The sequence below is a fragment of the Rhinolophus hipposideros genome, assembly GCF_964194185.1.
Source record: "Rhinolophus hipposideros genome assembly, chromosome: 15".
Lineage (NCBI taxonomy): Eukaryota > Metazoa > Chordata > Mammalia > Chiroptera > Rhinolophidae > Rhinolophus > Rhinolophus hipposideros.
Genome location: NC_138061.1, coordinates 47,802,619 through 47,818,185, shown reverse-complemented (window position 1 = coordinate 47,818,185; position 15,567 = coordinate 47,802,619). Strand labels below are relative to the sequence as shown.

Here is a 15,567-nt window from a genome sequence, read left to right as displayed (position 1 = left end):
CTGGTGGGCGCTTCACTGGGTGGGGCTGCGCTAGACATACCACCCAACCTAGAGAGCCCAGCCTTAGAAAGAGAGAGAGCCCCTCCCACGGGGGCCGTTTCACGGGATTACAGTAAGCCTGGACTAGAAACTAACCAAGTGTGAGACTGCTCATTCTGTCTCCTACCCTGCAAGCTCAAGTACCAGGGCATCTGCTTCAGGCCCCAACGCCCTAGGTGACTGAGCCTCTTCTCGGAAGTCCCCCAGCCCTAGGGCTTCCAGACCGGATCTGCTACCTACCAGCTGTGCAACCGCGGCGAGTTGCTTTTAAATTCTCCAAGCCTCAGGCTGACCATCTCTGAAAAGGGAAAGACACTTATTTTTCTTTGGGGGAGGATGAAATGAGACAAGGCTCTTAGCATCGAGCTTAGCCCTGCACAAGACCACAGTACATTCATTCCAACGGAATCGCATGCTTACTCCGCCAGAAACCTGAGTTTTGCTATCACCGAAATAGAAGGTCATTGTAAGCCTGGGCTGGTTGAAGTGAGCACTCACCTGAGGCAGGAGGGAGGATGATTTGATGAAGGGTCCAGGTTTGTGTACGGTGGTCATGCTCCTGCACAGGTCGTCCACCAGGTGGCGCCATGGCACAGCATTCACAGCCCTTCAGGCCAGCACAGATTGCTGGGGTCTCCAGGGTCTTCCTGCACAAAGAGAACGGGAATTCATCAGCCAAGTCAGAGCTAAGGAAAGCCCGAGGTGCTGTCACTCTTCATAGTTTCCCTCAATCGCCTTAATCTAGATCTTCATCAAAAACATAGTGGGATGGCGGGTGGAAAGACAGTGACCCTGGCAATGACCGGGCAAGTCAGCAGCAGAGTCCATTAAGCACCTACTACGGGCAAGGCTCTGTGGTGGGTATCGTCCAGCTTTAGAGCTCAATGGGGCCTTCAAGAAAATCCAGCCTTGCTCCTTTGTTTTCCAGAAAGAAAGGACTGTTTGCCATGGGGTGCAGCACGACTCAGAGGGACCGGATTCAGGAGAGGCCACCACACCTCCTTGCTGAGCCAGGTGAAGACGGGACCCTACTGCCCGTACAGGGAACCCAGAAAATCAGTCAAGTGTGACTTCCGAGGCTATTTCTGCTCAACTTGTCCTGGCACACAGGAGACACTCCCTGAATGTTTGCTGAACTGACATAGGACCTAGGACTAAGTGTAAACCAGCCAAGGAGCTTCGCCCTCCGGCGTGGAGAGGGGAGACATGTTTGTCAGGATCCGCATATTCCAGAGGAAAAGCCTCATGGAGTAGTTCCTGGTCAGTGCTCAAAGTGCTTTGGGGTCAACCCCTGTGGTACGGTGACCCCGCTGAGGGCAGGACAGTCAACAACTCATCCCAATATCAAAACAGTACAGAAGGAAGACGCTCTCTGTACTGATAAGAAATGTGTCCAGGATAGACGGCTAAATAAAACAGCCAGGGCATAAAATTGTCTAATTTTCCATCATTTGTATAAAAAAGAAGACAAAATTAGTATATTCGTGTTTGCTCAGATTTACATAAATTCTGGAAGGATTTAAAAGACATTAAGAATAGTAGTTATAGGGTCGGTGGGGATTGATGTATGGATGGATGGATGGATGGATGGATGGATGGATGGATGGATGGATGGATGGATGGACACAGGTAGGGTTTCCTGGCAGGAATTCCTTCCCGTCCATTCTCGGCAATTTTTTTTCGCTTTCCCATTCCCAAATCCCGAGAAAAGCTGGTTGGGAAATTGGGAAAATCGGCTCCTTGAACCCAATAATACCCACAATGGAAATAAACCTACTCCTCACAATGCATCTCTTAGACATTTTTCCTATTTATCACCATCTAAAGTTACATTGTGTTACATGTTACACGCCTCCAGACATGCACACACACCACCAGAATCAGATATCACATGACCAGCTTTTTTTTTTTATTAGTTTCCAGTGCACAAGACAAAGCAATACTTAGACGTTTATCATTTCTATCCCTCACGCTGTGTGGACCCCGTCCCCCCATCCACTATCCCTCCGACATCGCACAGAGCCACTACATTTCCACTGTCTCTATTCCTAATGCTGTACTCCACTTCTTGTAAGTATATACATACATTTGTATACATATATATACATATACATGTAAAATTATAGTTGCCATTCATTCTTGTTCAGCTTCAGGTGTACAGTGCAGTGATCAGGCATCTACATCTTCCCTGAGGTGGTCTCCCAAATGGGACACGTGCATGACCAGCTTATTTTAGCTCTTGTAAATCGAGCACATTTGATCATGGAGAACAGAAAACAGTTTGTGTTTACACAGAGACATATTTGTTTTCACAACCCAGGATTTGACTACAAAGTCATCTTCAGGTGAACTAAGGAAATCTAAGGTAGTTTACCTTAATATGACATTGTAGTCAAATCCTGGGTTGTGAAAACAAATATGTCTCTGTGTAAATGCAAACTGTTTTCTGTTCTCCACGATGAATCATTTCCACAAAGTGACGGCCGACACTACCAACCACATTCTATCAGTTTGTTTGCAGCTGACGATTGTGATATATGCGCGTGTTCTTGGCTCTCTCAGCTGCTGTGGGTAAGTCAGTCTATTTAAAAACAACTTGCACTGCTAGTATTTTATTCCAATATTACAAAAATTTCCAATCTCATATCATAATGTTTTGTGGCACTTTTTAGCTATAGATATCCGCTGCACAACAGGTGCTAATGTTTTTCTTAATGCTTTTAAAGGAAATAAAATTTGAATTGGTTAAATGTAGAAATAGAGAAATTGTGTGAGACTCTCACAAAGGACTTGAGCAACATTAGTTGTCTACGTGAGATGGAAAAGGATGAATTTTCTGCCTTGTCAAGTAAGAATGAAATTGCACGATTGGCAGTCATTAATGGAAAGACTTTTTAAAGGAACATTTACAGAAGGAGTTCCAAAAAAAGAAATAAAGGATGTCCTTACAGAGAGTTCTGACATTAAATCAGAATCTGATCTGAAGTATGAATTGACTAAAGCAATATCAATTTCGACATCAAAGCCCAGCCCTATCCGTGCAGACAAAATATTTGCTTCTCTAAGGAAGGAAATGAGCTTATATATGAAGCTACGCATTCTCTCTCTCCCGACTTGAAGATGCTTTTAGATGCACTCATAACAATTCGACCAACATCTACAGAAAGTGAAAGAAATGTTTCCACATCAAGTAGATCTGTTACAAAGCGAAGATCACGATTGTCTGATCAGGCAATTAATGCTCTATGTTTCTTAAAGTTTCATTTTAAAAATGACAAATGAAAACTATTTGAAGTGTTTTTTTAATTTTCAAACGAATAATACTTGAATTTGTTTTCTGTTAATGTTTAATTTAATAAATAAAATATTTAAATGAGATTGGGAATGTTAACACATTGTGTGATATATGTAAAAACTCACTTGTACACTATAAGGTTTGGTTAAATAAAGTTTGTGTTAATTACATTGTTTATATTTTGAGAAAATCTGAAACGTACCAGAAACCTAGCCAAAATGATACCGTAGTGACCCCTGTTCAGCGCTCAGGGCAAGAGAGGCACTAGTCGTGAAATGTGAAATTCCTCTCAACCTCCATTTAGGAAATTTTATTTATTTGAGTTTTGCATCGACCTTTTACATATAGGAGGTCTCGAAACCTCTGAAAAACTGAGCCGGGGCAGGGCCACGAACCCCGGTGGCCCCACCTTCTCTACAGTTTTTCTGTTTATTAATATTTACTGTTACAGCCATTATTACAGATGATCAATGAAAATTAAATAAAAAAGATTATTTTGGGAATTCTTAAGAATTCTCGGGAAATACGATTTCCTGTTCTTGAGTCCCAAAGGTTCCAAAATGTTGGAAATTTGGAAACCCTAGGGAGAGGGGAGGGGGGAAGACTTTCTTCTGTGTACATTTGTATACTACTTGATCTTTGAACCATGCAAATGTATTACCTGCCAAAGTCTGCATTTTAAAAACAGCTTACCCAAGATCATACAATATTTCCCACATTTGCGAGACGCCTTTACCTGGTGGGGTGTAAAAGGCTTGGGGAGGCGTGCAAAGTGAATGTAAGCAATGCACAAACACAGCACCGAATCATACAGTGAGAAAGACACTTCTTCCTCTCGTTTCTCTTCAGTCTTCTGAACTCATCAAGGAGCATGTCTCTGGGAGATGCTAGTGGCATTTCAACACCCTCTAACTCCTGGTATACTGCCTTTTTAACAAAGAAAGCAGGCATCAAGCTTAGAGCCTTGGCCAACAGCAGTGGCTAGCTAAAATGGAATCCTGTTCTTTTCTCTGAATTTGCTCACACTAATTATCTACCATGAATGGCAAGCGAGGCTGGCTTTCCATTTACAAGAGTCATATGAAGCTTCCTTTTCCAGATAGGTTTAAGTAAACTGTGAGTTTCTCTAAAGAAATACATTATGGAAACCCTAATGCCATTGCTTTGTGACCATGGTGTTATCAAGTGCTGACCTGGTGCCGGAAGCTGCTAGGAGCTTCCCAGGAATTATAATACTCCACCTTCCTGCCCCTGTGAGGTGCAGCTGAGGCCCAGGGAGAGTGTGGGCTGTACCCCCAGGCCACTGGTTAACTGGAGGTGGAGCTGGGAACTGGAACCCAGGGTTTGGCCTCCCAGAGCACGCACCCCCTCCACACACACCCCCGAGGGACCCACACCGGTGGCCTGGTGGATGCAGAGCAGCCTCCCCCTGCTCACAAGGCTCAGGCTTACAGCGTCCGTTTCTTCTTCCTCCCCATCTCTGGCTCCCTAAAGCCAATGGTTTCACCTCTCTCTCCATCCCCAAACCAGAGTCTCACACACACACACACACAACCTCTGCAATTCCACCCAAGCACTCAGTTTCTGGGAACTTTCTCTCCCTGCACTTTTGGGCCCTAGGCAGTGTCAGCGGGAGGACTGAGCTTTGCTTCTCCCACTGCCATGCGCTGCTGCACAGGCTGCAGGCTTCTCTCTCCATCTAGTGTTGGCAGCAAAGCCCTCTGCTGCCCCCCTCCTCCAACCCACACCACTGCTGCACAGCCCCTCAGGGTCCCCGTGCAAAATAACTGGATTTCTCCCCTTGACAGTTAGCAATGAAAATGTCATGCGTTCAAGAATGCTTCGCCCCCACTCAGAGCCTGCAGCCTAGAACTGGGATGCTACAGAAGCCACCTAGCCCCGAAGCTGCAGCCGGCACCCTCACGTCGTCCCTGCGCCCTCCGCCCGCACAGAGCTGATCTGGTGGTCACAGTGGGTCCCGGCAGCAGGAAGGCCTGTCCCCTCCCTGTCTCTCTCTTCTCTGAATGAGGCTGGGTGACACCCCCCCCCCCTCCCGCTCTCTGGGCCACCGGCATCCTCTGCACAGTCAAGGTCCAAACAACCCCCATCCCCCCTGCCATCAAAGCCACCTGGAGGGCCCTCCAGGTACACCCCTCAGCGCGTCTGAGAAAGGCTACAGGGAGGCCTGGGAGCTGCATCTGTACAAGCCTGTGGGTGACCCTGACAAGCAGCCAGAGGAGCGGCCATGCAGTCTTAACACAGCGTCGGTCACACAGCACATCCACCCTGTCCTGACTCCCGAGACGGGCAGCAAGCCCCTCCGTATCTAGGACCACAGAGAAGCAGCTGCGTTTCTTCTCTAACAGCTGGGGAGGGGGTGACACTGGTCTTAAACGCCTAGTACTACCCACCAGGGGTCCGACGTGCCCAGGACATTGTGGCCACTCGGGCTGAAGCCACAGCATGCGAGCATCTGTGCAGGAGGTGCCAGGGCTGGGGTGGCCCCTCCTTCCCATGTCCTCTGTCATCTCTGTCACCCACCATGCCAAGGGTGGTCCCCAAGGCTCCGGGAGGCAGGAGGGGTGCAGAACATCACCCCTTCTTAGAGATGAGGAACAGGGCTCGAGAAGCTAAGCAAACCGTCAGAGATCATGGACCCACAAAGCAGGGCACTGCCTGCAAACAGACAGCCTCCTCGAGGGCCCAGCCGGCCAGGGTGGGGGTAACGCCAGGTGTCTGAGGGCAGACGTTGTGCCACTACACCAAGGCTTCTTCCTCGACTCCCTGAGCTCGAGTCCCCAGGTAGGGAGTCTAACACCCTGCTTCCGCCAAAAGACCAAGTCTGGCCCCAGTCGCAGGGAGAGGGGCAGCCAAGAAAGGGCTCCTTGGGGAGCTGGCAGATCTGGAGCCGCTGTTTCGCCAGACCTCAGGCTTGGTGTCTCTTCTGGGGAAATGGAAATGTTACCCCCACCTGCAAGCTATCTGGAGGGCATGGGAGAACTCAAAGAGCAAAGAGCTTGGAACTTAGAGAAGGAAGGGCCCAGGGGGCTTGGCAGTGCAGGAGATATAGGAACAGTCAAACCCGGCAGCTCTACTAACCAGGAGGCCTCAACCAGGGGGTCAAAATAACTCCATAGAGAGGAGGGGCTCTCCTTTCCAGGCCCCCAGAGGCATCGAGACCTGGTGGGATCCAGCTGGGGCTCACGTTGGGTGGTGTGGGTAGGGGCAGCTCTCCCTGAGGCAGCCAGGCTGCAAATCCAAGCTGACACAGAGACACTGGGCTTTGAGGATTAGCCCTGGAGATTAACAGAAACCTCCCCAGAAATCTGCCCTCAAGGCAGCCCAGTCTGGGGGGTCCTGTCACATAGCTGGTGGGGGGTGGGGGGGTAGGGTCCTAGGCAGAGGAGGTCCCACCCTCCTCAATGCCTCCAGCTAGGACACCCACTGGGCGAGGTGGCTCTCTGCCTCACTCAGGGGCCCAGCAGGGTCGGCATCAGGCCGCTGGAGGAAAGAGCTGCCACCTGATCACGCCACACTGGCACCGGGATTCCTCAGTGTGCAGGGCAGACCTCTGAGGGCGTTCGCACAGGAGGCAGGGAGCTTACAGCGCACACGGGCTGCACAACCCCGGGGCCTTCCCTCCACCACGCTGCCTCAGCCTACAGGCCAGGCCGTCCCAGCACACTTTCAGACCCTGGACTTCGAGAAGTGGAGCAGAGCAGACGTTAGCAAACTCTGCCAGAGCCCGAGCGGCACAGGGAAGGTAGGTTGAGGAAAGAACGGTCAAGAGGTGGGTCCCTGGGGATTGTGTCATTTATGATGGAGCTCACCCAACAAAGAGGGCAAGACACGGCACTTCTTTCTCAACTTCCTCTGAGCCCCAACCGCTTCCCGTATGTAGGCTGGCAGACAAGTCTCTGGGGAGGCCGCCTCTGCCCCAGGGTGGCCACTGCTGCCTGGGGCGCATCTGGCCTCCTAGTGCCTGCTGGGAAGTGAGGCACAGGCCCTTCTCCCCATGCCCACGTGTCCCAGTCAAAACTCCAGGGAGGAAAGGACCCTCAGGTCTCCTCAAAGGGCTTGGAATTGGGGACTAGAAACTGCATTCTAGAAAAAGACACAGTCCTCGGCCCTGAATTTCTGCACTCAGATTCATATCTCTTAAAGGCATTTTACATGTTGGGGATCCACTTAAGATTTATTTCTTCAGTCTCGCAGCTTTGCAAGGAGCGGGGGAAGGAAAACCCAGCCAAAGACACACGCTGGTGGGGTGGGGGCGTTTCAGGGGAGGGGGACGCTGGGCGGCTGCTGAGCTAGCTGGGCAAGAGGAGCCGCACTGGGAGTGGCCGGGATCCAGGCCAGGGCCGGGCACCACCCCCCTTGCCCAGGCCCCAGCAGAGCCTCTGGGAGGCACAGCCTCCCTTCCATCTGTGAGCCCCACACCAAGGGCCCAGCACCTTCCCCAACATGCCCATCACAAAGCGAACACACATTCCAACAGCCGCTGGGACATACAGACAGAAAAACACTGAGAAAGGAGTCCTGTTCTAACATCAACACCACAGCGCTCCGGAAGAAGGCCTGTGATGAAGGCCACCAGCACCCCCAAGGGGAGCAGTGGGCACCTGGCCTGGGGGAGAGGGTGCATTGTGGGAAGCACAGTAAGTTGTCAGGAGGGATAGAATTAATTGCAGTCTCTCCACATACATCATCCCATGATTGCTTCCCCAACACCGGCCTTTGAGAAGCACCTCCAAATCTTGCCTTCCTCCCCCAAACCTCCAAACCCCAAAGGATTCTAAGAGAGTGAGAGATCTGGTCCCTATGTGGGGGGAAAGTCCTCAAGTTCACCCAGCCTCTCTGACCTTTAACCCTCAGCCCACTGTGAGCCCAAAGCCCTCAGCCACCCAATGCCACTCCCACCCCTGGGCAGGGCCTCCATGCAGACCCAGGGACCCCAGCCACAATTAAAAGCCTCTACTCACTAAAAGCAGGGCACCCTCACCCCACATGCACTGAATAAGTCAGCAGCAGGACCCCTGCTTTCTATGGAGCGTGTGCTATGAGAACAGAGGCTACAGGTGGCTGAGAAAGGCTGAGCAGCCTCTGGTCAGAGCCCCTAGGCAAAGGAGACCTGCACCCCGGCTACCCCTGCACCCCACAGCTTATTAGCCATTCTAGCCAGAGGGCCCCTCCTGCAAGGCCAACCTTGAGTCCAGCATCTCAGAGCGGGCCCAGAAGTTATCCAAGCATCAGACAAGGGGCCCAAGTCCAGGCTTTACCTGGACCCCCTCCCACATCCCAGAGCCTGTGGAGAAAAGCTTAGAAACCACCCTCTCAGGTCAAATGCCCACTCCTATCCTATTCCCGAATCCCAACCCCCTTCGCCATGTGTTCCAGACTATGTGTAGCTGTACCATGAATTACGAATGTCTTTATATGGACTCATCTTCACTTAAATTTATTTATTGAAAACATCACCACAATAAATAGAATGCCAATACCACCTGTCATAAACAAAAGGTAGCCAATAAAAATATACCATTAAAACAAAACAGAGCTATAAAAGTCTGGAAACTTCTCCCAGTTGCCCGAAGCCCAGGGCCTGCTCCCGAGTAACAGAGGCAGTCAGCATGTGTTCCTGGGGCACGAGAACATACCGGCACCGAGCGGAGACTGCCTTCTTGGCATGAAAGGACTGGAAGAGAATGGAAAGGGAATCGCTTTCCGGCTCTGACGTGGTGCTGAGTGCAGGCCCAGTACTATCTTGAAACACCTCAAGGCACCACTACATCCCCTCCCTGTGTGCCTGCTCTCCCACCAAGGCCCAGCAACTCCCAGTACCCCACGCCTGCCCCTCCGCAGCGGTCACCGCTGACTCAGGTGGGACACCAGGTAGACGAGGCCCACCAGCAGGAGTCCACGCACGCCGAGCATCATGAGCAGGAAAAGGAGCAGGATGGAGGTCACAGGCTCCACAGCGTGGTTGCCGAGATGCCACTGGGGGAAGCCCATGTTCACCAGCTGCCGGTTGAGGTCATTGAAGGGGGACTGAGCAGCACCCAGCCTGGCCCCCCCCTGTTGCTGCCGGGGGCCAGGACCCCCCAGGGGTGCACCATGACCCCTATTGAGAAAGCTCTGGAAGGTGAAGACAGAGAGAAACAAATGAATCTAGAGAGAGCTTCCGTGGAGGTGAGGTGCCAGGCAGAGGGGAACCCTCCGGGCTGGGCCCTGCCCACCCCCCCAGCCACCCAGGGTCACATCCTCCTTTCTCAGCAATCCCCAGATGCCACCCACAGGAAAGCCAGCAACTGAGTCACAAGCTCTCAGAGCACAGGAAATGCCAGTCGGCTTTCCCCGGGTGGTGCCAGGGAGAAGGTGCCCAGGACAGAGGAGAGAGGAGGGGGTCAAAACAGTTGGATTATCGGGCCGAGCACTCAGGCAGGCATTTTTAACACTCCTCACTCCTTCCTTTAAAATCAACATCGTGGCCACAGGCTCATCTCCTCTGCTTACTCTCCAGCTTCTCTCTCATCCACCAGACTCTTAAAAGAGACATGGCTCCAGTGGAGTTTGCTAACCAGGTTAAGGGAGAGAGCGCTTGGGTTTGAAGTCTAGGAAGGTTGCCCAGAGGAGAGAGATCTGGGGAGACAGGGCAATAAATCCACTGCAGTTTTCCCCAAGCACTGACACCCTGCTCCACCCCAACCCAGCTCTCTGCAAAGAGAGCGTCAGGTTAGAGAAGGTGGATGACCAGCAGGAGAGCTTCTGGGAGCTAAGGAGTAAGTGGCACAGAGAACGGAAGCCAGCTACTCCCCTTCCATGGGGGCTGGGTGCCTACCTGTCGCGGGGTGCTACTGTGCGGCGGGGTAACAGTCCTGACACGGGGGTCATCGTCCTGCACGATCTCCCCATTGGCCAAGATCCGCACCATACTCTCAGGAGTCCGGGGACCCTGCTGGGCTGACCTTTCCTCAGACCTCACCAAGGCTGGAAAAAGAAAACAACAAAAAACAAACTACGATTTACTAGAGATAAAGAAATGCTTGCTTTCCATGGGAAACACTGCATTCTGGGTGCTCCCACTGGTGAGCCATGCTGAGCAGGCGTTGTGTCCGATTAAGAAAAAGAAACAAAATCAATGCAAGTTGTTTGCCAGACAAAAATCTTTCATACCCTGAGTCCATGGGGGAAACTATCCAAAGGATCCTTAGAGAAAGAGGTCTTATTGTTAACCACCATCAGACACAAGGGGAAGAGACCCCTCGCTGGGCCCAGGCACCGAGGAAAGTCTCCTGAGGCTTACTCATCTCAGTCTCCCGACACTTCTGAGGCAGGTCCAGCCGGACACCCAGAGACGTGGCAGCTGGACGGAGACCATCCTCTACAGGCGGCGGAGAAAGGCCGTGAAGCCAGAAGTCTTGCCCTCCGCCATGCTCTGGATGCCACGTGGCCAGTGCAGGGCCAGGAGCCCCAAGGCCTCAGTGTCCTTCTCACGGCTCAGTGTGTTGTTCCTTCAGGGGTAACTGCGGGCGCCCTGGGCCTCCCCCCCCCAGGAGATCCATGCCCACTGCAGATCCACTGCCTGGCAGCAGACTACACTGGTGGCCAGGAGCCCCTGCGTGGGGAGCAGGGGCCTTGCTGCAGAGGGCACACCCCTCGCCGGTCCGTCCCCTCGGGTACCACCTCGGGTACCACCGTCCTTCCTTTGCTAACAGGTGGGCAGGGCCGGCCTTCCCAAAACACGGGGTGGGGGCTGCTTCTGTGGCTGTGGGGAGCCCCACTGCGCAGACCCCAAGCGCGTCCACGGGCCGAGGTGGGGGCGCGGGCCCTTCCAGGCCTCTCCTGATTCTGTGGACAAGCCCCGTTTTCCCAGGAGACAAGCCAGTTCTCCTGTGACTTCTCGAAGGCACTTGCGACACACACGCCAACAGGGGTTAAGGGCCCCGTTCTCGGCGGCTTAGCGCCTGCCCCAGACTGGTCCCCTCTCTGAAGCCTGCTGGCCCCTGCAGAAGCCAAGAGAGTCCTGGTCGTCCTGAGTCCCTTTGTGCTTCGTCACCCCGGCCCCGCTGCGTGGGCTGTGGGCGCGGCCGGTCCCCCGCACACCTGACCCCACGGAGCGGGGGGGATGCTCCCGGGGCCTGCGGAGACGCGGGCTCCGTTTAGGGGGCGCTGCCAGCGCCGCCGAGCCCAGCTCCGAAACCAGGCCCGCGCAGGAAGGGGAGGATGCGCACCCCCGCCCCCCGCCCCACGCCCCAGGCCCGACACCCACCTGCAGGCGCGGCTCCCGGGCTCGCAGTCCGCTTCCTCCCACCTGACCTCACAGGAAGCGCGCGCAGCGCGGCGGCCCGGCGGGCCCAGCGCCGCCCTCTGCAGGCCGCCGGGGGAGCTGCAGCTGCCCGGCCCTGTGCATGCTGCACCGGGCTGGGCAGGGGGAAGAAAGGCGGCGGGGGAGGACCCGAGGCCAGGGAAGGAGGAGGGAGAAAAGAGTATGAGGAGGAGAAAGAGAAGTTCAGAGGAAGAAGGAGAGGATGGAGGAGGGGGAAGGAAAGGGAAGCGGAGCCCACAGAGAAAACCCAGGACGTGGGGGTGCCCCTGGCCTGAGAGGAAAGGTGAGCACAGGCTCAGCCCACCGGTGTAAGTTTGCTGAGCCGGCTCCATGGATGCCCCTTGAGTCGGCCCTAACCCTGGCCTCAAGGAGCTCCAACTCCAGGGAGAAAAATAACGCATGAAGCACAGGGCAGGTGCAACTAAGTAACTGCAGCGTGAAGGAAGGCAGGTTCCTGGAGGAGGCAGCCTTTGAGGGTAGGGAGGAGTTTGCCTGTCAGGCTGATAGAGAGAGGCACTCCTGGCAAAAGGAATCACCTAGCAAAGGAGTAAACAATCGACATCTGCCTCTTTCCTGATGCTTTTGAATCCCCACCCCGATTTTCATATGATGTTCCCTGTGGACCTATTCACCAGTGGGAGAGAATGCTGTCCCACGATCTGGGTTCAGGTTCTGGACTCTGGCAAATTACTCAGTTGCTCCGTGCCCTCATCTGCAAAATGCACATATACATAACACTTACCTCGCAGGACTGTATGAGGGTCCCTGGCACACAGCAAGTGTTGCTAAACATTAGTTATAATTATCAATCAGTGCATGTTCCTGAGAGTAGGCAGATATTTATTGAGCATACCATGTTTCCTCGAAAATAAGACCTAACCAGAAAATAAGCCCTAGCATGGTTTTTCAGGATGACATCCTCTGAACATAAGCCCTAATGCGTCTTTTGGAGCAAAAATTAATATAAGACCCAGTCTTATTTGGGGGGAAACACAGTATATTATGCCCCAGATGCCCACTAGCCCCTGGGTGAGGAGAACAGAAAGACTATATCAAGAGCCTCTACAAATAATAAAAAGATAGGCAATCAATTAAAATGTAGGCAAAGGATTTCATTGAGAAAATTACAAATGAAGAAACCCAAGAGGCCAATAAACTCTTGAAAAAGTGCTCAGTATCATTAGCAACCAGGGAGATATAAATTAAAATCATTGTGAGACTACCACATGCTCATCAGATAGATATAATTTAACAGTCTGACCACAGCAAGTATTGGTGATGATGTGCAGCAATGGGATTTCCCACACACAGCTGGTAGATGTGTAAATTGGTATAACCACTTTGGAAAACCATTTAGGATTGCCTAGGAAAGGTGAGTATTTGCGTTCTTTATGACCCAGGACACAAATGTGAACATTCATATGTACAAGATCATGTGTACAAGCATTTTTCATAATAGAAACTGAAAAACAATTCAAATGTCCATCAAACTAAAATGGATAAATTGGAGTAGAGCTGTACGATAGAATGCTGCATAGTAAACAAAGAATATGAACTCTAACAACATACAACACCATAGTGAAATCTTAAACATACTATATTGAACCAAAGAAACCAGAAGCAAAATAAATCTTACTGCATGGTTTTTTTATATATAAAGGTCAAAAGAAAGTAAAATTAAATTATATTGTTTAGGGATGCATACTTGGGCGGTAAAGTATAATAAGAAGCAAAGACGTTACTACCAAAAATGTAGTGGTTAGTTCTAGGGGAGAGGGAGGAATTGTGCCTGGCAAAGGGCATGCAGACAGTAGGCAGGGGAGGCTATGAGGTGCTGGCAATATTCGATTTCTTGACCAGGTTGTTGGTTTCCTGGACGTTCCCTTTATAATAATTTGTTAGACTGTAGGGGGAAGAGGGAGGAGCAGAACTGAGGACTAAGTCAGTTTATCCAAGTGGTGGTCAAATAGGTCTATTCTCTCATTAGAGGCAGCCTAGGTAGGGACTAAGTGTATGGCCTCTGGGGCCAATCGACTTGGATTTGAATTCTCTGGATCTGCTACCTACTTGCTGTGTGACCTTGTACAATTTGTTTAACCCTTCTGCGCCTTGTTGTCTCCTCTGTAAAAATAGGGATGATAATACTTCCTAACATGAAGTTAACACTTAGATCTGCAGTACACAGTACAGGCGCTTTGTTAGATAAGTAAAAATTCATACATTCACTCAACATAAAATTCCTTGAGTACTTGTACTGGGTTGGGCCCTTCAATAAGCCTTTGCAGGCCAGGGGACTTTGGAACAAGGGTGCAGCTACAAAGCTCTCAGAAATGGGGCTCCCCATTAGAGTCAATGTGGCTACCACCCAAAAATCCAGGTCAGATTACAAGCTTGGGGCACGCTGAGCCCACTGGCTGCCAGGGGGTCCCAGTGTGGGTGTCCCAGCTTGGGGCAACCCTGCAGGGAGAGGAAGCCAGGCAGGCCATCGCTAGCTGCCTGTTTCCACAGCTGGGCATGGGGGCTTCGGGCAGTCTGACACCAGAACCCAGGCAGCTTCTTCTACTCCAGGGCTCCAAGGAGTGGAGGGAGGTCAGACTGTGAGAAAAGAAGAGCAGGGAGAATGGAGGGAGCCAGAGGGTCTTAGATGCCTTTTATCCCATCCACAGAGGGAGTAGAAACAGAAGTGTGGGGGTGGAGTGAGCAAAAAAGGAGCCAAAAGCAGAGAATGAGACCAGCCCAGCCGAGCGCTTTTTGTGGGGTCTTAATTAAGCCTGGAGGCCCCATTGTTCCTTTCAGGGTGGAACATATGTTCAGGGCCTGGCTGAGGTTTGGGATTGAAATTTCAATGGTGCTGGGCCCTATGGCCTGACAGAGGAGGGAGGGCGGGGGAGGCAGAAGGAGACCGTCCCCAAGCCCTATAAGAATCTATAGCATCTCCCAGAGGAACCTTCACTGGAACAGGAAATAAAACCACCAGAAAGGGTAGCAAAGTGCCCCGCCCCGACCCAGTGTGGGGAAATGCCCATGGATGGGACAGAGCTACCTTCACCTCAGCAGGCTGTGTGACCTCCAGTACGCCTCAGTTTCCCAATGTGTACCATTCAGATGGAGCTGGCTAGGATAATAGATAGTCACCGGTACCTGCTACCACCATGAGCAGGGGCCACCCCAGTGGCTGGCAGCCCAACAGGGAAGGACTTGAACTTGAGGTCAGTCAACCTTCCACTCAAGTGCTCATTCTGCAGCTCACCAACAGTGTCACCTTGTGCAAATGACTCAGTCTCTCCGAACCTATAAAGTGGGGGTGATAATTCCCATCCTTTATATTTGCGATGGGAATTGACCAGATGATTCCTGTGAAGCCCTCTGCACATAGTCCCTTGTGGCTGTTTACTGTTATCAGCAGCCATGGTCACTACTCGTGAATCTTCCCCTCCTGGAGCCCTGGTGATGAAAGAAAAGGAACACAGCCCCTGAGCACAGAGTAGAATACAGTAATGTACAATAGCACAGCCCATCCAGGCAACAGAAACACAAGATGAAGAGGAGGCTCTCTAGATGGGAGGGTTGAATGTCTTGCAAAACTCGAATAAGACAAAGGTGGGGCGGCCTCTGGGCAAGGGAAGGGCATTGCAGACAGAGGTGAGAGGGTGCAGGTCTACGTGTTTAAGGACAGAGCAGGTTGACCTAGCTGGATGGAGATCCTGTTGGTGGGTAAGGGGACAGGATACTCGAAGTGTTATTTGGGTCAGAATGTGATCCATAAACACAGACAAGCCAGGACTCTGAGCAGCTCTTTCCTTAGCTATCCAAAGAGAGCCCTGGACTCAAGGACTTCCAAGACCAGGCTTCCTTGTAGGCCTCTGGGAGCCACGGAAGGTTTTGAAGCTTGCAGGCATGCTGGGGA

General features: G+C 51.8%; 1 protein-coding gene across 2 annotated transcripts; it reads right to left on the bottom strand.

Moving 5' to 3' along the window:
• Window positions 1-8,786: 8,786 nt before the first annotated feature.
• Window positions 8,787-11,670, bottom strand: FAM241B (family with sequence similarity 241 member B). Of its 2 annotated transcripts, XM_081073526.1 has the most exons (4): window positions 11,604-11,670; window positions 10,173-10,321; window positions 9,242-9,469; window positions 8,787-9,029 (listed from the first exon to the last, which is right to left on the bottom strand). In XM_081073526.1, exons 2-4 carry the CDS (start codon window positions 10,263-10,265, stop codon window positions 8,892-8,894), a joined length of 459 nt encoding a protein of 152 aa, XP_080929652.1. In that variant the 5' UTR covers window positions 10,266-10,321; window positions 11,604-11,670; the 3' UTR covers window positions 8,787-8,891. The 2 variants fall into 2 exon arrangements, with proteins under 2 accessions (XP_080929652.1, XP_080929653.1); XM_081073527.1 differs by lacking the exon at window positions 8,787-9,029 and having other exon boundaries at window positions 9,051-9,469.
• Window positions 11,671-15,567: the final 3,897 nt, after the last annotated feature.

Bases quoted from the DNA above. Each gene is read 5' to 3' on its own strand.
- FAM241B (XM_081073526.1), bottom strand. From the start codon at position 10,265: ATGGTGCGGATCTTGGCCAATGGGGAGATCGTGCAGGACGATGACCCC. The intron at 9,470-10,172 runs GTAGGCACCCAG...TTCACCTTCCAG, and splicing joins ACAGTAGCACCCCGCGACAG to AGCTTTCTCAATAGGGGTCA. The intron at 9,030-9,241 runs GTGGGCCTCGTC...ATTCTCTTCCAG, and splicing joins GCGTGCGTGGACTCCTGCTG to TCCTTTCATGCCAAGAAGGC.